Below are 25,326 nucleotides of genomic sequence, written 5' to 3'. Positions count from 1 at the left end.
CCCCCATATGTGCCTCCTGTGGCACCTTGGGATCTCAACGTGGTGTTGAGTTTCTTAAAATCACATTGGTTTGAACCACTAAAACCGTGGATCTGAAATATCTCACGTGGAAGGTGGTCATGTTATTGGCCTTGGCTTCTGCCAGGCGAGTATCAGAATTGGCGGCTTTGTCTTATAAAAGCCCTTATCTGATTTTCCATATGGATAGGGCAGAATTGAGGACTCGTCCCCAGTTTCTCCCTAAGGTGGTGTCAGCGTTTCATTTAAACCAGCCTATTGTGGTGCCTGCGGCCACTAGGGACTTGGAGGACTCCAAGTTGTTAGACGTGGTCAGGGCCCTGAAAATATATGTTTCCAGGACGGCTGGAGTCAGAAAATCTGACTCGCTGTTTATCCTATATGCACCCAACAAGCTGGGTGCTCCTGCTTCTAAGCAGACTATTGCTCGTTGGATTTGTAGTACAATTCAACTTGCACATTCTGTGGCAGGCCTGCCACAGCCAAAATCTGTCAATGCCCATTCCACAAGGAAGGTGGGCTCATCTTGGGCGGCTGCCCGAGGGGTCTCGGCTTTACAACTTTGCCGAGCTGCTACTTGGTCAGGGGCAAACACGTTTGCAAAATTCTATAAATTTGATACCCTGGCTGAGGAGGACCTGGAGTTCTCTCATTCGGTGTTGCAGAGTCATCCGCACTCTCCAGCCCGTTTGGGAGCTTTGGTATAATCCCCATGGTCCTTACGGAGTTCCCAGCATCCACTAGGACGTCAGAGAAAATAAGAATTTACTCACCGGTAATTCTATTTCTCGTAGTCCGTAGTGGATGCTGGGCGCCCATCCCAAGTGCGGTTTATCTGCAATACTTGTACATAGTTATTGTTAACTAAATCGGGTTATTGTTGAGCCATCTGTTGAGAGGCTCAGTTGTTTCATACTGTTAACTGGGTTTCATATCACGAGTTGTACGGTGTGATTGGTGTGGCTGGTATGAGTCTTACCCGGGATTCAAAATCCTTCCTTATTGTGTACGCTCGTCCGGGCACAGTATCCTAACTGAGGCTTGGAGGAGGGTCATGGTGGGAGGAGCCAGTGCACACCAGGTAGTCTGAAATCTTTCTAGAGTGCCCAGCCTCCTTCGGAGCCCGCTATTCCCCATGGTCCTTACGGAGTTCCCAGCATCCACTACGGACTACGAGAAATAGAATTACCGGTGAGTAAATTCTTATTTTTAAGGCCGCACAGCATTCTGAAAACCCAATCAAAATCGAATCAGTAGTTCTCGAGCTTATTGCAAATATACATACAAACAGTTTTATTAATTGTATAGATGAACTTTTAGTTACATAAAAAATAATTGCAAAGTTACAATTAGAAAATTGGTGGCATTAAGCTTTAACGTAGTATGAATACATAGGTAAGCGGTCGATTAGCAAAATTCAGGATTTTTTTCATTTCTTGTCTGCAGAATTTGGCAGAAGACGTGGGTCAAGACGATCACCAGACAGGTAAACTTTCATTCTGAATTTAAGTGTTTTTACCCTACATCACGTATCTGTTCCTACCACCGCCGGTAGTAATGTAAAAACAGGAACTGATGTAGGACAAAAAGCTGCAATCATAATGCAAAGTTTGATGTGACATCACTAGAGCTGGGATTTTTATGTAGTGTTGTTGCAAAATACATACATAAATATGTAGCAATATCTTGCTAAATATGTACATAATGTAAAAATGTGTAATATCAAATAATCTTAAGCTTTATAATAGTAATCAAAAGTGTATTTAATATTTGCAATATTTTTACATAAAAATACCATCTCTAGATGTCAGGGTCCCTGTGAATATTTTCCCTAGTCTGCAATATGTTCAGAACATTTCTATTAAGTCAGACAGTAGGAGTAAGAATAACACACACATTGGACGTCTTTTAGAATCCATTTAGGTGATGAAAATGTGCATGTGGACAAACTGCTTTACAAGTAAGGGCTACAAATATAGAGAATGGTTTTATGTTTGGCATACAGGAAAAACACAGCAGGCATTGGCATGTTACGCATCAGCACGCCACTAAGGAATTTCATGTCCATGTGAAGCCTGAAGTTACAGTTCATTAGTTTTTTATTATGTTAAAGTGGAGGGTACTTTATTCCTTCTGATACTAGTCTCATTTTGAAATACTGTACAACAAGATGCATGTGCCAGGTGATTCTCCTAACCAAGTGTTTGCAGATGTTTATCATTTCTTATACATTAAGTCCACCTAAATTTAATTTGTCATAAGTGAAGGAATCCTAGTCACAAAAAGTTCTCAATGGTCCTGGACAACTTCCCATCTGTGGTGTACGCATAGGAGATGGCCACTGTGAACAAGCAATTGCAATTTGCTATAATTTCTCTTACGTCCTAGAGGATGCTGGGGTCACATGAAGAACTATGGGGTATAGACAGGATCCGCAGGAGACATGGGCACTTTAAGACCTTCAAAGGGTGTGACCTGGCTCCTCCCTCTATGCCCCTCCTCCAGACTCAAGTTTAGAATCTGTTCCCAGGCAGACTGGATGCACTCTGAGGAGTTCTACTGAGTTTCTCTGAAAAAGACTTATGTTAGGTTTTTTATTTTTAGGGAGAACTGATGGCAACAGTCTCCCTGCTTCGTGTGACTTAGGGGAGAGAAGTCAGTCCTACTTCTGTGAGTTTCAAGGCGCTGCTTCTTTGGCTACAGGACACCATTAGCTCCTGAGGGTTTGATCACTAGGTAGGCCTAGGGGCTCATTAACCAGAGCCGGCCGTCACCCCCCCTTGCAGAGTCAGAAGACAGGTGAGTAAAAGAAGCAAAGAAGACTTCAGTGACCGCTTTTGAGGTACCGCACAGCGATCGCACGCTGCGCGCCATGCTCCCACACACAGAGGCACTACAGGGTGCAGGGCTCGGGGGAAGGGGGGGGGGCACCCTGGGCAGCATATATACCTCAATATAAGACTGGCAACAGGGGACATAGGTGCTGGGGCACTGTCCTAACCCCCACCAGTATAAAGATTTTAACAAAATAAGCGGGACTGAAGCGCGCCATTAGGGGGGCGGGGCTTAGCCCTCACAGCTCACACAGCCAGCGACATTTTCTCTTGCAGAGACGCTGGTCCTTCCTCACACTGCTGAAAGCATCAGGGTGCAAAACGGGGGGAGGGGGGGGGGGGCGGAGGCACAGTAAAATTGGTGCAATTTATGTTTAATATAAAAGCGCTGCAGGTTTGGGGGCATTCTATAATGTTCAGAACTGTTGATTAAGCGCTGGGTTATGAGCTAGCAAACTCTATCTGTGTCTCTCTGACATGTTTGGTACACGTGTGTCGGCATCACTGAGGCGGAATGCTTCCCACAAACTGCTGTGGGAGTGACCCTGACGGCACCGCCGACTCCTGATGGTACTCGGTACATGTGTGTCAACATGTAGGTGGATGAATAATTTTCCCAAGTGAAAACTATATTAGGGACACAGACGCAGGTGGATGGCCCTGTCGGCACCACCAATATATGACTGGGTAAAAAATTGCATGTTATTGTGATGCATATCAGAAAGGGCTATGTGTGTGTTTATGTATATATATATATATATATAATCTATAGTAAGGTTGAATAAATCGGTGTAATAGACTCAGCAATATCTATGGATGTCTTGTTCATAGCTATATTTACCTCAGACCCCTCGGGGTCGCAAGCAGGTTATTTTTCCCAGTTACTACTCCCTTGCTTTTCCGAACAAAGGGGTCTATGTGTGTGTGTGTGTGTATATGTATGTATGTGTATATATATATATATATATATATATATATATATATATATATATATATATATATATATATATATATATATATATATATATATATATATATATATATATATATATATATATATATATATATATATATATATATGGACCAACAATGGCCGGCACTCCAACAAACAAAGATCAACTGCCCTGGTGCCATCCAAGGATTAAGTATAGACACTGTGGTTCCTAGGGAGGATGTAGCACACTCCCAAATACTGAAAGAACCAGGCGGCACTCTGGGGACTGGTGCAAAACGTGGTAAAGTTTTAGTGAAAAATCACATAAATAAATGGCATAGCGTTGCCGACGTTTCAACGCCACGCAGGGCGCTTTTCTCAAGGCTGTATGCTGTGAAAAGAACAAAGATACACAGTGTGAACAATCTTACCTTTATGAGTCCCACCACCAATGTGTCCATAGCACCGTGCAGCGGGAGCTGGCGTGGGGCCGGGTTCCGGTGAGTTCCTGTTTGTGGTTGCCAGGAAGTGACGTCATCCGGTAACCACGGCAACCTTGGGCGTCCCGGCCTCCGCTGGTAACCCGCTGAAGATGCCGGTCTGTGAAAACAATTGTGCAAACATGAATGTGGGTATTACTGGCTCAGATGAACGTGGATACTGACGTATGGAGCTGGTAACTGCTAGTGAGTGATAAGAGTGCATATAAACATACAAAAATAAAGCAGCCCTAGTGTGAAGTGATAAAGCCAGTAAGCAAGTGTAGTCTAAATAAAAAGTAAAAGGTTAAAACCGTGGATGCAACATTAGCTGTCATCCTGACATGAGTACAGCAGTATGTCTGAGATAGTTTGCCACCAATAACACAATACAGACAGGGAATAATAACCTGATGGAGAAGACAGTGAATAAGGAGAGAGTCGGAACCCAATCCCGCATGTCAAAAGTTGTGAAAAAGGGAGAAATGGAAGCACCCATAAGGGACTGTTACTGACCCAATAATCAATGTGACTAAGGAAAGAGCATGTCAATGTTGCTATTATAAAAACACACTCCAGGCTATATGTTCATTAAGTCCATCAGGTGCTGATGCTGATAGATGGTGTATCCATTCAATCTCCCTTTGTGCTAGTAGTCTGGACCGATCACCTCCTCGTATGTGTGGGGGGATATGGTCGACGATCATGTAGCGGAGTTGTTGTAATCTGTGCGATGCATTTTTAAAGTGCCGTGCAACCGGCTGATCATTCGGTTTGCCCTCCAACGCTGCCTTTATTGCTGATCGGTGAAGGGCCATCCTTTCCCGAAAGGTTCGTATAGTTTGTCCCACGTAAACCAGTCCACATGGGCACGTGATGACATAAATAATGAACTGTGATGTACATGTCACATGATGTTTGATCTTAAAAGTTTGTTGAGTTTTGGGATGCTTAAATACAGGACCCGTATCCATAAATTTGCAAGTTGTGCATGAAATGCACCGCTGACATCCTTGTTTTTGCAGCTGTTTTCTTGTCGGTGTGATGTCAGTTTTAACTAGAATGTCCCGTAAGCTGCGTCCCCTCTTGTAGCAGGGCATGATGGACGTCTGTTTAAAGCAAGGTAAGGAAGGATCGGTGCTGACTATAGGCCACAGGGCCTGTGTGGCTCTAGTTAACACGGAACTGGCTGTGGTGTATTCGGTGACCAGCGGGACTTTGTTCTTGTTGTTTTTGTTTGAGTGCTCAAAGAGTGTTTCCCGCGGGATATGCATGATGTCCTGTTTGATGGATTCTAATGTACGTTTATCATATCCCCTATGGGTAAATTGTGACACGACATGATCCAATGCTGGTTCCAGTTGTGCCTGGTCGCTTGTGATTCTGGCAATCCTAAGCATCTGGGATCGGGGAAGACCCTTCTTTAGTGCGGGAGGGTGGAAACTGTTGTGCATTAATAAAGTGTTACGGTCCGTAGGCTTGTAATATACAGACGTATGTATATTGTTATTGACAATATTGATTTGTACATCCAGGAAATGTATAGACGTCTGGCTGGATTCGAAATTGAATTTGATTGGAGAGTCCCTGTTATTGATGTTGGCGCACATGTTGGCCAATGCAAAAGCACCCCTGGTCCAGAAAAGTAGCAGATCGTTGATGTATCTTTTATACAATAAAGTATCGGCTCGTATAGTGTCAGAGCCAAAGAGTGCACGTTCTTGAGCGAACATGTACATGTTGGCGTAGCTCGGCGCCACATTCGATCCCATGGCGCAACCGGTGAGCTGGACGTAGAAGTCGTCATTGTGCAAAAAATAGTTATGAGTGAGTGTGTACTCCAAGAGTTGTAGAAACAATGGGATGTGAAGCCCCTGGACATTTTCAGACTGTAAGAATTCTTGCATGGCCAATAGTCCATCAGCATGGGGAATAACGATTTGGCAGTTGTACCCCATGATACCATCATGTGCACTATGGATGTGCATAGTTTGTACAGCGTTATTCCCCATGCTGATGGACTATTGGCCATGCAAGAATTCTTAGTCTGAAAATTTCCAGGGGCTTCACATCCCATTGTTTCTACAACTCTTGGAGTACACACTCACTCATAACTATTTTTTGCACAATGGCGACTTCTACGTCCAGCTCACCGGTTGCGCCATGGGATCGAATGTGGCGCCGAGCTACGCCAACGTGTACATGTTCGCTCAAGAACGTCCACTCTTTGGCTCTGACACTATACGAGCCGATACTTTATTGTATAAAAGATACATCGACGATCTGCTACTTTTCTGGACCGGGGGTGCTTTTGCATTGGCCAACATGTGCGCCAACATCAATAACAGGGACTCTCCAATCAAATTCAATTTCGAATCCAGCCAGACGTCTATACATTTCCTGGATGTACAAATCAATATTGTCAATAACAATATACATACGTCTGTATATTACAAGCCTACGGACCGTGACACTTTATTAATGCACAACAGTTTCCACCCTCCCGCACTAAAGAAGGGTCTTCCCCGATCCCAGATGCTTAGGATTGCCAGAATCACAAGCGACCAGGCACAACTGGAACCAGCATTGGATCATGTCGTGTCACAATTTACCCATAGGGGATATGATAAACGTACATTAGAATCCATCAAACAGGACATCATGCATATCCCGCGGGAAACACTCTTTGAGCACTCAAACAAAAACAACAAGAACAAAGTCCCGCTGGTCACCGAATACACCACAGCCAGTTCCGTGTTAACTAGAGCCACACGGGCCCTGTGGCCTATAGTCAGCACCGATCCTTCCTTACCTTGCTTTAAACAGACGTCCATCATGCCCTGCTACAAGAGGGGACGCAGCTTACGGGACATTCTAGTTAAAACTGACATCACACCGACAAGAAAACAGCTGCAAAAACCAGGATGTCAGCGGTGCCTTTCCTGCACAACTTGCAAATTTATGGATACGGGTCCTGTATTTAAGCATCCCAAAACTCAACAAACTTTTAAGATCAAACATCATGTGACATGTACATCCCAGTTCATTATTTATGTCATCACGTGCCCATGTGGACTGGTTTACGTGGGACAAACTATACGAACCTTTCGGGAAAGGATGGCCCTTCACCGATCAGCAATAAAGGCAGCGTTGGAGGGCAAACCGAATGATCAGCCGGTTGCACGGCACTTTAAAAATGCATCGCACAGATTACAACAACTCCGCTACATGATCGTCGACCATATCCCATCACACATACGAGGAGGTGATCGGTCCAGACTACTAGCACAAAGGGAGATTGAATGGATACACCGTCTATCAGCATCAGCACCCGATGGACTTAATGAACATATAGCCTGGAGTGTGTTTTTATAATAGCAACATTGACATGCTCTTTCCTTAGTCACATTGATTATTGGGTTCATTGGGTCAGTAACAGTCCCTTATGGGTGCTTCCATTTCTCCCTTTTTCACAACTTTTGACATGCGGGATTGGGTTCCGACTCTCTCCTTATTCACTGTCTTCTCCATCAGGTTATTATTCCCTGTCTGTATTGTGTTATTGGTGGCAAACTATCTCAGACATACTGCTGTACTCATGTCATATATATAACTGTTGAAGTAACATTCTTCATTCTCATGTGCCGAACGCTCTGTTCGAGAAGGTCTGGGTCAGCCCTGACTAGATTTCAAATCCTCAAGAGGATTCCGATTGTTTATTCTTTTCCCGCCATGGATAGAATAAAGTGGGTGTCACCCCCTGTTCTGCACGGGGCCCTGTCACAAACCCAGCAGATCATATGTAGGAAGCTACGTTATGTTCTAGTTATATGTCCACGCGTACGTCCGTTAGACCTGCCATTACATGCGCATGGGGGAGTAGTAGTATTAAAAAATGGTCAGTTGCCTGGTCATCCGTTATAGGTACCCTGGGGAGAGATGGGATACTCCTTACGTTGGGTCATATCAAGGACGCTGCAGCATGCTTTCGTGTGACTGCAAGGGATAGAGGACTCTTGGGTTCGCGGGCCGATTCCATGGCGGTCTCGGCTAGGAGGGTGTTGTGGATTCACCAATGGAATGCTGAGGCTGACTCCGAGAAGATATGGTGTCTCTTCCCGATGAAGCCTGGTTTGGTGACGGCCTAGTTAATTTGATCTCTGCAGATGCCGCTGGTAAGTCTACCTTCTGGGCCTATGTATCCTCACAACAGATGATGACGCATAATTGTCGGATGAAGTCATGTCGGCCCAATAGATACGGATTCCCCTTTTTTCTTTGCAGGTAGAGGAAGGCGAAAAGGGAAGAGGTCAGCAGCCTCTTCAAGGTCACAGGAGCAGAAATCATCCTCTGTTTCTGCCAGATCCACCGCATGACGCTGGGACTCTCTTGCGGGAGCCCACACCGGTGGGGCCACGTCTAAAACTTTTCAGTCGGTCCTGGAACGGACTTGTACCCGTGGGTTTTACGAATAGTGTCCCAAGGGTGTAAACTGGTTTTTCCAGGCGTTTTCCCTCACCAATTCTTCATTATTACCGATTGTCCTCCAGACGGGGAGGTAGTATGCGACGCAACACAAGAGTTGTCAGGATCAGGTCATGGTCCTGGTGTACCCTGTCACAATAGGGAGAAGGCTGTTATTCAAGCCGCTTCGTGCTCCCGAAGCCAGACGGCTAGGTCAGACCAATCCTAAATCTGACATCCCTTAATTTCTATTTAAAGAAATTCAAATCCAAGGTGGAATCTCTCAGGGCAGTGAGATCCAATCTGTAAAAAGAATAAAGGAGGTCTAATTACATTTTCCTCCGCATTAGATTTACCTGAGGTTTGCTATTCAGGATGGTCATTACCAATTTCACCAGGGTGATGGCGGTAATGATGGTTCTCCTTCTCTAGTATGGAGTCACATTTATCCTGTACTGGGATGGTCTCCTGATAACGGCGAGATCAAGAAACCAGTTGGTGCAAAACGTTGCACTCTACCTGACAGTTCTTCAACAACAGGGTTGGCTCCTGAACTTGCCAGAATCACTGATGGCCCATCGACGCGGTTGTTGGTTTTGGGAATAATACTAGATACTACAGAGTTTTTTTCTTATACTGGAAAAGGCTCTGGAGATCCAGAGTCTGGTCATACAAATTCCGAGACCAGCTGGAGTATCAATCCATCAATACATTAGAAAAATAGGATTTTGATACCTACCGGTAAATCCTTTTCTCCTAGTCCGTAGAGGATGCTGGGGACCACATCAAGACCATGGGGTATAGACGGGATCCGCAGGAGACATGGGCACTCTTAAGACTTTTCATCGGGTGCGAACTGGCTCCTCCCTCTATGCCCCTCCTCCAGACCTCAGTTATAGGAACTGTGCCCAGGGAGACGTACATTTCGAAGAAAGGACTAACTTTAATACTAGTGGTGAGATACATACCAACTCACACCCTCAACCATGCCGCACACTTGGCCTTCAACATAACACATGCCAACAGGCATGAAACAATTGCAGCAACATGCTGAAAAACTAAGACAACACAACTTGTGTAATTCTAACATCTAAACTGCAGGTAAAGTACACACTGGGACGGGCGCCCAGCATCCTCTACGAACTAGGAGAAAAGGATTTACCTGTAGGTATCAAAATCCTATTTTCTCATACGTCCTAGAGGATGCTGGGGACCACATCAAGACCATGGGGTTTATACCAAAGCTCCAGTGCGGGCGGGAGAGTGCGGACGACTCTGCAGCACAGATTGACCAAACTTTAGGTCTTTATCGACCAAGGTGTCAAACTTGTAGAACTTAGCAAATGTGTGTGACCCCGACCAAGAAGCTGCTCGGCACAGTTGTAATGCCGAGACCCCACGGGCAGCTGCCCCCCAGGATGAGCCCACCTTCCTAGTGGAATGGGCCTTCACCGACGTCGGTAACGGCAATCCAGCTGTAGTATGAGCTTGCTGAATCATATTTCTGATCCACCGTGCAATAGTCTGCTTGGAAGCAGGACACCCAATCTTGTTGTGAGCATACAGGACAAACAGGGCCACTGTTTTCCGTATACGAGCCATTCTAGCAACATAGATTTTCAAAGCTCTAACCACATCTAGAGATTTTGATTCAGTGAATGTGTCAGTAACTACTGGCACTACAATAGGTTGGTTTATGTGAAAAGATGAAACCACCTTAGGAAGAAAATGTTGTCGAGTTCTCATGGAAGATCAGGTAAGGGCTCTTGTGAGACAAGGCCCCCAATTCAGACACCTGTCTTGCAGATGCCAAAGCCAAAAGCATCACCACTTTCCAAGTGAGAAACTTCAACTTTATCTTTTTTAGAGGCTCAAACCAAGCCGATTGAAGGAACTGCAATACCACGTTAAGGTCCCATGGTTCCACTTGAGGCAGGAATGGAGGCAGTATGTGCAGAACCCCTTTCACGAAGGTCTGAACCTCTGGAAGAGAGGCCAATTGTTTTTGGAAGAACACTGACAAGGCTGAAATCTGAACCTTGATTGATCCCAATCGGAGGCCAGCCTCCACACCGTCCTGCAAAAAATGGAGGAAACGCCCTAAGTGAAACTCTTCCGTAGGAGCTTTCTTGGATTCATACCAAGACACATATTTTCTCCAAATACGGTGGTAATGTTTCAACGTTACTCCTTTTCTGGCCTGAATAAGGGTGGGGATGACTTCCTTGGAAATAACCTTCCTGGCTAGGATACGGCGCTCAACAGCCATGCCGTCAAACGTAGCCTCGGTAAGTCCTGGTACACGCATGGCCCCTGCTGCAGCAGGTCCTCTTGAGGAGGAAGAGGCCGAGGATCTTCTATGAGCACCTGCTGAAGATCTGGGTACCAAGCCCTCCTTGGCCAGTCTGGGGCAATGAAGATTGCTCGAACCCTTGTTTTTCTTATGATCCTGAGTACTTTTGGGATCAGCGGAAGTGGAGGGAAGACATACACTGACGGGAAAACCCACTGGGTCACCAGTGCATCCATTGCTACTGCTTGAGGGTCTCCAGACCTGGAACAGTATCTCTGAAGCTTCTTGTTGAGGCGAGACGCCATCATGTCTATTTGAGGAACTCCCCAAAGACTTGTCCCCTCTGCGAAGACTTCTTGGTGGAGGCCCCACTCTCCTGGATGGAGATCGTGTCTGCTGAGGAAGTCTGCTTTCCAGTTGTCTACTCCCGGTAATGAATATTGCCGACAGAGCCTGTAGATGTTTTTCTGCCCAGCGGAGGATTTTTGTCGCCTCTGCCATTGCCGCTCTGCTTTTCGTTCCACCCTGCCTGTTTATGTACGCGACTGCTGTTACATTGTCTGCCTGGATCTGCATTGGACGGTCTTGAAGAAGATATACCGCTTGTTGAAGGCCGTTGTAAATGGCTCTTAGCTCCAGCACGTTTGGATCCGACACACTTGATGGTTTCAATATCTGTTTTACCATCTTCTGGATTCCCAGAGCCTTTTCCACCGGAAGAAACACTCTCTGAACTTCTGTGTCCAGAATCACCCCGAGGAAAGACAACCTTGTCGTCGGTTCCAATTGTGACTTTTGGTAATTTATGATCCACCCTTGTTGTTGGAGTATTGACAGAGAGAGTGATATGTTTTGTAACAACTGCTCCCTGGATCTCGCCTTAATCAGGAGATCGTCCAGATAAGGAATTATATTGACTCCTTTCTGACGAAGGAGGACCATCATCTCCGCCATCACCTTGTTGAATACCCTCGGCGCCGTGGAGAGACCGAAAGGTAACGTCTGGAATTGGTAATGGCAATCCTGAACCGCGAATCTCAGATAAGCCTGGTGAGGAGGATAAATGGGAACATGCAGGTAAGCATCCTTTATGTCCACCGACACCAAGTAGTCCCCCTCCTGCAGACTGGCAATCACCGCCCGAAGTGATTCCATCTTGAACTTGAACCTTTTCAGGTAGCAATTCAGGTCTTTTAGATTTAGGATCGGTCTGACCGAGCCGTCCGGCTTTGGAACAACAAAGAGGCTTGAATAAAAACCCCGCTCTTGTGACAACGGTACCAGGACTATGACCTGGTCTTGACATAATTTTTGGATTGCCGCTGTTACTGCTTCTCTTTCTGGTGGAGAAACTGACAAGGTCAATTTGAAAAATCGGCATGGAGGAACGTCTTGAAACTCCAGTTTGTATCCCTGGGATTCTATTTGCAACACCAAGGGATCCAGGCCAGACAGAATCCAACCCTGGCTGAAGAGTTTGAGACGTGCCCCCACCCGAGCGGCCTATCGCAAGGGAGCTCCAGCGTCATGCTGAGGATTTGGCAGACGTAGGGGTAGATTTCTGCTCTTGGGAACCTGGAGCCGCTGTGGGCTTCTTTCCCCTTCCTCTTCCCCTACCTGCAAAGAAGGGGGAACCTCTCGTCTTTTTGTATTTATTGGGCCGAAAGGACTGCATTTGCGGGTGATAGGTCTTTTTTGCCGGTGCAGGCGCAGAGGGCAAAAATGTCGACTTACCTGCGGTAGCTGCCGAGACTAATGCATCCAGGCCATCGCCAAATAAGGCCTCACCTTTATATGGGAGCGCCTCCATGTTTCTTTTGGAATCTGCATCCGCGTTCCACTGGTGAATCCACAGCGCCCGCCTAGCCGATACGGTCATGGTAGCGGCTTGTGAACTCAGGAGTCCAATATCCTTCATTGCTTCCAGCATGTAGGCGGCAGCATCCTTGATATTCCCTAACTTAAGGAGTATCTTGTCTTTATCAATCGTGTCAATCTCTGATGACACGCATTCTGACAATTTTTCAATAGCGCGACTTACCCACGCGCAGGCAATAGTGGGCCTGAGCAGCGTACCAGTGGTAACATAAATGGATTTCAATGTTGTTTCCATTTTGCGGTCTGCCGGCTCCTTAAGTGAAGCCGTGCCAGGTGCAGGGAGAATTACCTTCTTTGTCAACCTGGAAAGCGCACTGTCTAACAAAGGGGGTGACTCCCATTTTTTCCTGTCCTCAGCCGGGAAAGGGTAAGCTATCTGAATCCTTTTGGGAATACGAAATTTCTTATCAGGATTCACCCACATTCCTTCAAAAAGAGCATTTAGTTCGTGTGAAGGAAGGAACGTGACATTGGATTTCTTTTCCATACATAAATAAGCCTTCTCCTGAGGTACAGGAGTGCTTTCTGTAACCTCCAAAACGTCCCTTATAGCCACAATCATATATTGTATACTTTTAGCCAATTTATGATCTATCTCTCTGGAGTCACTATCGTCTACACAAGAATCAGAGTCCGTGTCGGTATCTGTGTGTACAACATTCGCAAATGGTCTCTTATGTGACCCAGAGGGGCCGCCTGCAAAAGGAATAACAGCATCCTGAAAAATCACATCTTCCACAGATTTTCTCCAGCATGCAGCCTTAGATTCAGACTTATCTAATCTTCGGTTAATCAGATGCATACTGTCGCGTATCTCTTTCACCCATGCAGGCTCTTGGTGTGTCGATAGCGCCACCACATTACAACTCTGTGTCCCTAAAATAGCTCCCTGCCTCAGACATGCCTCACACGTGTATAGCACACTCACAGACACACTGGGACTTATTTGGGGACAGACCCACAGTAAAATCTGTCAGAGGGACACAGTATAGGAGCAGCCAATTCACAATCCCAGCGCCAGTATGCTATGCCTGTGAACACAGAATGCCCACAGGCAAACAGCGCTTTTAAACAGTAATTCACACTATTAATTGCACCACAATCGCTTTGTGCCCCTCCCCCTTAATAGCACCCTGTACTTGTCCGAAGTGGAGGAGAGAACCAGCGTGTTCTCTGCAGCCTGAGGAGAGAGATAAAATGGCGCTGAGTAGTGTGCTGGCTGCCTGAGTAAGTAGCACCGCCCCCGCAATGGCGCGTCCTTACACTCAGCATACATCATGATATTTATTCTGGCGGGGGTAGGGCTGTGCCAGCGGCATCTTATGCCCCCTTTTAGGCAGTTTGAGGTATATTTCTTGCTGCCCAGGGCGTCCCCCCGCGCCCTGCACCCTGCAGTGCCTGTGTGTGTGGGCAACAATGGCACGCTGCGCTCCCGCCATCCGCGCTGTATCTCAGCCATCACTTACTTGATAGAAGCTCATTCTTCTCATACTCGCCTGTCTTCTGACTTCTGGCTCTGCGAGGGGGGTGACGGCGTGCTGGGGGAGTGAGCATCTAGACACGGCTAGCGTTCAGTACCCTTCAGGAGCTAATGGTGTCCTGTCAGCCAGAAGCAGAGCTGTGAAACTCTTTAGGAGGTTGGTTCTGCTTCTGCCCCCTTAGTCCCACGAAGCAGGGAGTCTGTTGCCAGCAGTTCTCCCTGAAAAAAAAAATCCTAGCATAAGTCTTTTCATAGAAACTCAGTAGAGCTCCTCAGAGTGCATCCAGTCTGCCTGGGCACATTTCTAAAACTGAGGTCTGGAGGAGGGGCATAGAGGGAGGAGCCAGTTCGCACCCAATGAAAAGTCTTAGAGTGCCCATGTCTCCTGCGGATCCCGTCTATACCCCATGGTCTTGATGTGGTCCCCAGCATCCTCTAGGACGTATGAGAAAGATGGTTGCGGCCTACAAGGCCATTCAGTTAGCAGGTTCCTTGCCAAGGTGTTCTAGTGGGTCCTGTTGGACGAGGGGTCCGGTTCCCACCTACACATGCACTGGAATATAATCCTGTTGTCAAAAGCCAGGATTTTGCTCCTGTGGTGGCACTAGACCTCGCACTTACTAGAGGGACGCAGGTTCGGGATTCAGGACTGGGTCCTGGTAACCACGGATGCAAGTCTCCGAGACTGGGGAGCTTTCACTCAAGGGAAAAGCTTCCAAGAAAAATGCTAAAATCGGGAAGCCTGCCTTCACATAAATATGCTGGAATTGAGAGCCATTTACAACTGCCTTCAACAGGCGTAACATCTTTTTCAAGATCACTTCAGATCCAGTTGGATAAGGTAACAGCAAGGCGGAACAAAAAGCAGAGCGGAAATGGCAGAGGTGACGAAGATCCTCCTCTGGGCAGAAAAATATGTAAGGGCTCTGTCGGCAATTTTCATTCCGGTGGACAACTGGGAAGTATGCTTCCTCAGCAGACATGATCTCCGTCCGGGAGAGTGGGACCTCCACCAAGAAGTCTTTGCAGAGGTGACAAGTCTTTGGGGAGTTCCTCCGGTAGACAGGATGACTTCTCGTCTCAACGAGAAGCTTCAGAAAAATAGTTCCAGGTCGAGAGACCCTCAGCGATAGCAGTAGATGCTCTGGTGACCCAGTGGCTATTCCGGTCAGTGTATTCCTTCCACTTCCACTGATCCTAAAATTTCTCGGGATAATAAGAAGCACAAGGATTCGGGCAATTTTCACTGCCCCATACTGGCCAAGGAGGGCTTGGTGCCCAGATCTTCAGGAGTTGCTCATTAAAAGATCCTGGGTCTTTTCCACTTCGCGAGGACCTACTACGGTAGGTACCGTGCGTGTACCTAGACTTGCCGCGGTTACAATTGACGGCATGACTGTTGAGTGCCGAATCCTGCCCCGAAAGGGTATTCCCAAGTAAGTCATCCCCACTCTTATTCAGGCTAGGAAAGGAGTAACGTCTAAACATTACCACCGTTTTTGGAGAAAATGTGTCTTGGTGTGAATCCAAGAAAGTTTCAACGGAAGTGTTTCAGTTAGGGCGTTTTCTCCGTTTCCTACAGGCTGGGGGAAATGCAGACTGCAGTTGGACTTCATTATGGTCCAGTTTTCAGCATTGGCAATTTTCTTTCTGAAACTATTAGCTTCCCTTCCGGAAGTTCAGTTTTGCGTGAAAGACGTGTTGCGCGTCCAACCTTCATTTGTGCCTCCAGTGGCACCTTGGGATCGTAATGTGGTGTTGCAGTTCCTTCAATCACATTGGTTTGAACCTTTATGGAAGGTGGAGTTGAAATTCCCCACTTGGAAAGTGGTCATCCTATTGGCCTTGGCATCTGCAAGACGGGTGTCTGAGTTAGCGGCCTTGTCTCACAAGAGCCCTTATTTGATCTTCCAGGTAGATAGAGCTGAATTGAGGACACGTCAGCAATTTCTACTGTAGGTGGTTTTCCTCTTTCCACATCAACCAACCTATTGTGGTGCCTGTGGCTACTGACGCCTTCGCTCAGTCAAAATCTCTGGATGTGGTCAGAGCTTTGAAGATTTATGTCGCCAAAACGGCTCAGATTAGGAAAACAGAGGCTCTGTTTGTCCTGTATGCTCCCAACAAGGTTCGGTGTCCTACTTCTAAGCAGATCATTGCATGCTGGATCTGGAACACCATTCAGCACGCTCATTCCACGGCTGGATTGCCGTTACTGGTATCGGTGAAAGCCCATTCTACTAGAAAGGTGGGCTCATCCTGGGCGGCTGTCCAGGGGGTCTCGGCATTGCAACTTTGCCGAGCAGCTTCTTGGTCAGGGTCAAACACGTTTGCAAAGTTCTACAAGTTTGACACCTTGGCCGAGGAAGACCTTAAGTTTGGTCAATCGGTGCTGCAGAGTCATCCGCACTCTCCCGCCCGTTCTAGAGCTTTGGTATAAACCCCATGGTTCTTGATGTGACCCCAGCATCCTCTAGGACGTATGAGAAAATAGGATTTTAATACCTACCGGTAAATCCTTTTCTCCTAGTCCGTAGAGGATGCTGGGCGCCCGTCCCAGTGCGTACTGTATCTGCAGGTATTGGTTGTGGTTTCACACAGGTTGTGTTACGGTTTTGTCAGCATAGTGCTGAAAATTCTTCATGCCGTTGGCTTGTGTTCTATTGAATGCGACGTTCTGCGGCATGCTTGAGGTGTGAGCTGGTAAGATGCTCACCGTGGTTTAACAATAAATCCTTTTCCTCGAAATGTCCGTATCTCTGGGCACAGTTTCCTTAAACTGGAGTCTGGAGGAGGGGCATAGAGGGAGGAGCCAGGTCACACCCTTTGAAAGTCTTAAAGTGCCCATGTCTCCTGCGGATCCCGTCTATACCCCATGGTTCTTGATGTGACCTCAGCATCCTCTACGGCAGGGGTGGGGAACCTTTTTTCTACCGAGGGCCATTTGGATATTTATAAAATCCTTCGGGGGCCATACAAAAATTCTCAACTTAAAAAATGACCCTGCCCCTTAGAGGCACTGTGTGTGCGCGCCGGAGGCGTGCGCGCCATAAAAATGGGTGTGGCCAGTTAAAATGGGACGTGATACACATATGCCCCCAATAGTGCAGTGCCAGATTCACAATTGCCCCCACAGTGCCAGGTATACAGATGCCCCCACAGTGCCAGGTATACAGATGCCCCCACAGTGCCAGGTATACAGATTGCCCCCACAGTGCCAGGTATACAGATTGCCCCCACAGTGCTAGGTATACAGATTGCCCCCACAGTGCTAGGCATACAGATTGCCCCCACAGTGCCAGGTATACAGATTGCCCCCACAGTGCCAGGTATACAGATTGCCCCCACAGTGCCAGGTATACAGATGTCCCCACAGTGCCAGGTATACAGATGTCCCCCCCCACCCCCCGTGCTGCTTACCGCTGCTTGCTGCTTCTTTTGGCGGTACACGGAGGAGAGCGCGGCTATGTTGGGCGGCGGCGTGTAGGACTTGAAACCAGCCGCCAGTTCGACAGCCAATCAGAGCTCGCGGACCAGCAGCCGCGGCTCCTGATTGGCTGCCGGTCCGCAAGCTCTGATTGGCTCACGAACCGGCGGCTGGTTTCAAGTCCTACACGCCGTCGCCGCCACCCAACAATAGCCGCGTTCTCCTCCTGAGTCCCTGTCCTGACAGCTGAGACACGCTGCCGCCGGACTGAGCAACGGCGTGTCTCACTGAGAGAAGCGGGTGGGCCGGAGCAAACGGCCTTATATGCCCTCGGGCCTGAGGTTCCCCACCCCTGCTCTACAGACTAAGAGAAAAAGATTTACCGGTAGGTATTAAAATCCTATTTTTCTAGTACAATACTGTCGGTGGACAACCACCCAAAGACTACACACGGAAACCTTCAATGATAGACGACCTTTAGGAATGCAGCTTAAAATCTATGCTGTACAGCCATGACGTGACATCACCCAAGTACTGTACAGAGTGTTGGGGGGAGTGCTAGAGTATCATTCCTCACATCCCTGCAACAACTGTGCAGCAGGTATAATGGCCGCTACAGCAGATACTGTGGCGGGGGTAAGAGGAGGAAGGGATGATGATGATTACCACTAATATAGTTTCAACTTACTCTGCTCTGCAAATGATGTCTATCATGGGTAACCTGTTGTGGGCAAGGGTGGGATCTGTCTCTGTAAGTGAATAGAACTTTTAGATCTGTTTCATGCATGATTCAAAGTATTACCGGCCACCTGTCTCTCATCTTTCTCCATTCCCAGTGCAGTGTGCTCCCTGCAGTTAAGAATAATCATTTGCTAGATGAGGAACATTTTTATGAAATGTGAATGTTTCTCTGAATAACTTCCACTAATCCTCTCCAGGGAGTCTGCGTTCGTGCAGTACTTCAGACTGCTTCACCAAAACTATGCCGCCACGGAAAAAGAGGAGACCTGCAGCTGGGGACGACCTGTTGGCTAAGAAAAGTAGGCATGACGGGTAGGTGAAATTAATTTATGTTTTTCCTGATTTAAATTGTTTTGCCATTTATAGTTATCATTTATTTTTCTTAGTTGATCCCTAATCTAATTTTGGGTAATTGCATATACTCACTTAACTAACAAATATTTTTTTCCAAAAAACGCTAATTTTTTTTCTCTGACGTCCTAGTGGATGCTGGGACTTCCGTAAGGACCATGGGGAATAGCGGCTCCGCAGGAGACTGGGCACAAAGTAAAAGCTTTAGGACTAGCTGGTGTGCACTGGCTCCTCCCCCCATGACCCTCCTCCAAGCCTCAGTTAAGATTTTGTGCCCGGCCGAGAAGGGTGCAATCTAGGTGGCTCTCCTGAGCTGCTTAGAAGTAAAAGTATACTTAGGTTTTTTATTTTCAGTGAGTCCTGCTGGCAACAGGCTCACTGCAGCGCGGGACTAAGGGGAGAAGAAGCGAACTCACCTGCGTGCAGAGTGGATTGGGCTTCTTGGCTACTGGACATTAGCTCCAGAGGGACGATCACAGGTTCAGCCTGGATGGGTCCCGGAGCCGCGCCGCCGGCCCCCTTACAGAGCCAGAAGAGCGAAGAGGTCCGGAGAAAGCGGCGGCAGAAGACGTTCCTGTCTTCAGATAAGGTAGCGCACAGCACTGCAGCTGTGCGCCATTGCTCTCAGCACACTTCACACTCCGGTCACTGAGGGTGCAGGGCGCTGGGGGGGAGCGCCCTGAGACGCAATAAAACTTGATAAAAACCTTATGTGGCTAAAGAAATGCATCACATATAGCTCCTGGGCTATATGGATGCATTTAACCCCTGCCAGTTTTCCAGAAAAAAGCGGGAGAAAAGGCCGCCGTGAAGGGGGCGGAGCCTATCTCCTCAGCACACAAGCGCCATTTTCTTTCACAGCTCCGCTGGAAGGACGGCTCCCTGACTCTCCCCTGCAGACTACACTACAGAAACAGGGTAAAACAAGAGAGGGGGGCACTATTGGCAGCTAATATATAATACAACAGCTATAAAGGGAGTAACACTTTTATATAAGGTTATCCCTGAATATATATAGCGCTCTGGTGTGTGCTGGCAAACTCTCCCTCTGTCTCCCCAAAGGGCTAGTGGGGTCCTATCCTCTGTCAGAGCATTCCCTGTGTGTGTGCTGGGTGTCGGTACGATGGTGTCGACATGTATGAGGAGGAAAATGATGTGGAAGCAGAGCAATTGCCTGTGTTAGTGATGTCACCCCCTAGGGAGTCGACACCTGACTGGATGGTTGTATTTAAAGAATTACGTGACAATGTCAGCACTTTGCAAAAAACTGTTGACGACATGAGACAGCCGGCAAATCAGTTAGTGCCTATTCAGGCGTCTCAGACACCGTCAGGGGCGCTAAAACGCCCGTTACCTCAGATGGTCGACACAGACCCAGACACGGATACTGAATCCAGTGTCGACGGTGAGGAGACGAACGTAATGTCCAGTAGGGCCACACGTTACATGATCACGGCGATGAAGGAGGCATTGAACATTTCTGACACTACAAGTACCACAAAAAAGGGTATTATGTGGGGTGTGAAAAAACTACCAGTAGTTTTTCCTGAATCAGATGAATTAAATGAGGTGTGTGATAAGGCGTGGGTTTCCCCCGATAAAAAACTGCTGATTTCTAACAAATTATTGGCACTATACCCTTTCCCGCCAGAGGTTAGGGCACGTTGGGAAACACCCCCTAGGGTAGATAAGGCGCTCACACGCTTATCAAAACAAGTGGCGTTACCGTCTCCTGATACGGCCGCCCTCAAGGAACCAGCTGATAGAAGGCTGGAAAATATCCTAAAAGGTATATACACACATACTGGTGTTATACTGCGACCAGCAATCGCCTCAGCCTGGATGTGCAGCGCTGGAGTGGCTTGGTCGGATTCCCTGACTGAAAATATTGATACCCTGGATAGGGACAGTATATTATTAACTATAGAGCATTTAAAGGATGCATTACTATATATGCGTGATGCACAGAGGGATATTTGCACCCTGGCATCAAGAGTGAGTGCGATGTCCATTTCTGCCAGAAGGGCGTTATGGACGCGACAGTGGTCAGGTGATGCAGATTCCAAACGACATATGGAAGTATTGCCGTATAAAGGGGAGGAGTTATTTGGGGTCGGTCTATCAGACCTGGTGGCCACGGCAACGGCTGGAAAGTCCACCTTTTTACCCCAGGTCACCTCTCAGCAGAAAAAGACACCGTCTTTTCAAACTCAGTCCTTTCGTTCCCATAAGAACAAGCGGACAAAAGGCAACTCATTTCTGCCCCGGGGCAGAGGAAGAGGAAAAAGACTGCACCAGGCAGCCTCTTCCCAGGAGCAGAAGCCCTCCCCCGCTTCTGCCAAGTCTTCAGCATGACGCTGGGGTTTTACAAGCGGACTCAGGCAAGGTGGGGGCCCGTCTCAAAAATTTCAACGCGCAGTGGGCTCACTCGCAAGTGGACCCCTGGATCCTGCAGGTAGTATCACAGGGGGACAAATTGGAATTCGAGACGTCTCCCCCTCGAAGATTCCTGAAGTCTGCTCTACCAACGTCTCCCTCCGACAGGGAGGCAGTATTGGAAGCTATTCACAAGCTGTATTCCCAGCAGGTGATAATCAAGGTACCCCTCCTACAACAGGGAAAGGGGTATTATTCCACGCTGTTTGTGGTACCGAAGCCGGACGGCTCGGTGAGACCAATTTTAAATCTAAAATCCTTGAACACTTACATAAAAAGGTTCAAGTTCAAGATGGAATCACTCAGAGCAGTGATAGCGAATCTGGAAGAAGGGGACTATATGGTATCTCTGGACATCAAAGATGCTTATCTCCATGTCCCAATCTTCCCTTCTCACCAAGGGTACCTCAGGTTTGTGGTACAAGACTGTCATTATCAGTTTCAGACGCTGCCGTTTGGATTGTCCACGGCACCCCGGGTCTTTACCAAGGTAATGGCCGAAATGATGATTCTTCTTCGAAGAAAAGGCGTCTTAATTATCCCTTACTTGGACGATCTCCTGATAAGGGCAAGGTCCAGGGAACAGTTAGAGTTCGGAGTAGCACTGTCTCAGGTAGTGTTACGTCAGCTCGGGTGGATTCTAAATATCTCAAAATCACAGCTGATTCCAAAAACACGTCTACTGTTCCTGGGGATGATTCTGGACACAGTCCAGAAAAAGGTGTTTCTCCCGGAGGAGAAGGCCAGGGAGTTATCCGAGCTAGTCAGGAACCTCCTAAAACCAGGCCAGGTGTCAGTGCATCAATGCACGAGAGTCCTGGGAAAAATGGTGGCTTCTTACGAAGCGATTCCATTCGGAAGATTCCATGCAAGAACGTTTCAGTGGGATCTGCTGGACAAATGGTCCGGATCGCATCTTCAGATGCATCAGCGGATTACCCTATCTCCAAGGACAAGGGTGTCTCTCCTGTGGTGGTTACAGAGGGCTCATCTTCTAGAGGGCCGCAGATTCGGCATTCAGGATTGGATGCTGGTGACCACGGATGCCAGCCTGAGAGGCTGGGGAGCAGTCACACAGGGAAGAAATTTCCAGGGCTTGTGGTCAAGCATGGAAACGTCTCTTCACATAAATATCCTGGAACTAAGGGCCATTTACAATGCCCTAAGTCAAGCAAGGCCTCTGCTTCAGGGTCAGTCGGTATTGATCCAATCGGACAACATCACGGCAGTCGCCCACGTCAACAGACAGGGCGGCACAAGAAGCAGGAGGGCAATGGCAGAAGCTGCAAGGATTCTCCGCTGGGCGGAAAATCATGTGGTAGCACTGTCAGCAGTGTTCATTCCGGGAGTGGACAACTGGGAAGCAGACTTCCTCAGCAGACACGACCTCCACCCGGGGGAGTGGGGACTTCACCCAGAAGTCTTCCAACTGATTGTAAACCGTTGGGAAAAACCAAAGGTGGACATGATGGCGTCCCGTCTCAACAAAATGAAGTCATCCCTACCCTGATCAAAGCCAGGAAGGATGTAACCGCGAAACATTATCACCGCATTTGGCGAAAATATGTTGCGTGGTGTGAGGCCAAGAAGGCCCCCACAGAGGAATTTCAACTGGGTCGTTTCTTACATTTCCTGCAAGCAGGACTGTCTATGGGCCTAAAATTAGGATCCATTAAGGTTCAAATTTCGGCCCTGTCGATCTTCTTCCAGAAAGAACTGGCTTCAGTGCCTGAAGTTCAGACGTTTGTCAAGGGGGTACTGCATATACAGCCTCCTTTTGTGCCACCAGTGGCACCTTGGGATCTCCAATGTAGTTTTAGGGTTTCTAAAATCACATTGGTTTGAACCACTCACCACTGTGGACTTGAAATATCTCACATGGAAAGTGGTAATGCTGTTGGCCCTGGCTTCAGCCAGGCGTGTCTCAGAATTGGCGGCTTTATCATATAAAAGCCCTTACCTAATTTTTCATTCAGACAGGGCAGAATTGAGGACTCGTCCTCAATTTCTCCCTAAGGTGGTTTCAGCGTTTCACATGAACCAACCTATTGTGGTACCTGCGGCTACTAGGGACTTGGAGGACTCCAAGTTACTGGACGTAGTCAGGGCCCTGAAAATATATGTTTCCAGGACGGCTGGAGTCAGAAAATCTGACTCGCTGTTTATCCTGTATGCACCCAACAAGCTGGGTGCTCCTGCTTCTAAGCAGACGATTGCTCGTTGGATTTGTAGTACAATTCAGCTTGCACATTCTGTGGCAGGACTGCCACAGCCAAAATCTGTTAAAGCCCATTCCACAAGGAAAGTGGGCTCATCTTGGGCGGCTGCCCGAGGGGTCTCGGCTTTACAACTTTGCCGAGCAGCTACTTGGTCAGGGGCAAACACGTTTGCAAAATTTTACAAATTCGATACCCTGGCTGAGGAGGACCTGGAGTTCTCTCATTCGGTGCTGCAGAGTCATCCGCACTCTCCCGCCCGTTTGGGAGCTTTGGTATAATCCCCATGGTCCTTACGGAAGTCCCAGCATCCACTAGGACGTCGGAGAAAATAAGAATTTACTTACCGATAATTCTATTTCTCGTAGTCCGTAGTGGATGCTGGGCGCCCATCCCAAGTGCGGATTGTCTGCAATACTTGTATATAGTTATTGTTACAAAAAAATCGGGTTGTTTATTGTTGTGAGCCATCTTTTTAGAGGCTCCTAAGTTTTATCATACTGTTAACTGGGTTCAGATCACAGGTTGTACGGTGTGATTGGTGTGGCTGGTATGAGTCTTACCCGGGATTCAAAATCCTTCCTTATTGTGTACGCTCGTCCGGGCACAGTATCCTAACTGAGGCTTGGAGGAGGGTCATGGGGGGAGGAGCCAGTGCACACCAGCTAGTCCTAAAGCTTTTACTTTGTGCCCAGTCTCCTGCGGAGCCGCTATTCCCCATGGTCCTTACGGAAGGCCCAGCATCCACTACGGACTACGAGAAATAGAATTATCGGTAAGTAAATTCTTATTTTTTTTTATGAGTGAATTAGGTAAATAACATGTATTTAATCTTATCCAAAATAATTTTATGAAAAAAAAAAAAATCAAATGTATTTGTATTTTTTTATATATTTTGTAAACTAAAAATGGTGCTTTTCCCAAACATCGGACGCCACCATCGGGAACATAGAAAACATCGCAACCATCGCGACTTTGATTTTAATAGGTCGGGCAGCCACCAGGTAAATTGGGGTGGGGTTAATTTACACCACTCCAGCGGCTGCTATCGTTTGCAGCCGCCGGATGGGGGGATCTGCCGTGCTAACTGATCAGTAGGGATCGGCAGCATGGCAAACCCTGTGGGAGGGTGCAGGGAGGCAGAGGGACCTTCCGGTACCTCTGAGAGCTGCAATTGCGGGAAGTTTCCCTTCCCTGCAGTTGCACACCTTATCTATCTGACACCAGGTCAGATAAAGCACTTGGGGGCAGATGTATTAAGCTTGGAGAAGTGATAAAACTGTGATAAGTGCAAGGTGATAACGCACCAGCCAATCCACTCCAATATGTAAATTGACAAGAGCTAAGTTGGCTGGTGTGTTATCACCTTCCACTTATCACCTCTCCAGGTTTAATACATCTGCCCCTTGCTGGTGTCCATGCCAGGGAAATGGTTAAAGGACCATAAATCCTAACCTATCCCTCAGCCAAATCATTATGGCCACTCCCATATGAAGCAAATTATATTTTGCCATTTATATTTAATGTAGACTAGATATATTGGACAAATCTTGTGGTCATCATGTTGAATGCAGAAGATATGGACAGGTGTATAGGACTGAATGACTTTGACAATATTATGGCCAGACGTCCGGGTCAGAGCATTTCTGAAAAGGCAAAGTCTGTGTGGTGTTCATGGTCAGCCATGGGGAGCACCTACTGACAGTGGTATGGGGACGGATAAACTAAAAACCACCACTAAGGTGTTGGGCGGCTAAGATCCATCGCTGTTAGAG

At 47.4% G+C, this 25,326-nt stretch overlaps 1 protein-coding gene across 5 annotated transcripts in view; it reads left to right on the top strand.

The window, feature by feature from the left end:
* DCUN1D4 (defective in cullin neddylation 1 domain containing 4) overlaps nt 1-25,326 on the top strand; it is a 155,010-nt gene that overhangs the window by 33,796 nt on the left and 95,888 nt on the right. For 2 of the 5 annotated variants that reach the window (XM_063920947.1, XM_063920951.1), the window contains exons 3-4: nt 1,465-1,504; nt 18,746-18,860. In XM_063920947.1, the coding sequence (XP_063777017.1) occupies nt 1,465-1,504; nt 18,746-18,860 (155 nt within the window). Of the gene's footprint in view, nt 1-1,464; nt 1,505-18,745; nt 18,861-25,326 lie in introns of those variants that run through there. The other 3 variants (XM_063920949.1, XM_063920948.1, XM_063920950.1) reach the window with 2 other exon arrangements.

This window comes from Pseudophryne corroboree, chromosome 1, assembly GCF_028390025.1.
Source record: "Pseudophryne corroboree isolate aPseCor3 chromosome 1, aPseCor3.hap2, whole genome shotgun sequence".
In the NCBI taxonomy this organism is placed as follows: Eukaryota; Metazoa; Chordata; class Amphibia; order Anura; family Myobatrachidae; genus Pseudophryne; species Pseudophryne corroboree.
Note: the sequence above shows the minus strand (reverse complement) of the source record. Positions and strands in the feature narration are given on the sequence as shown.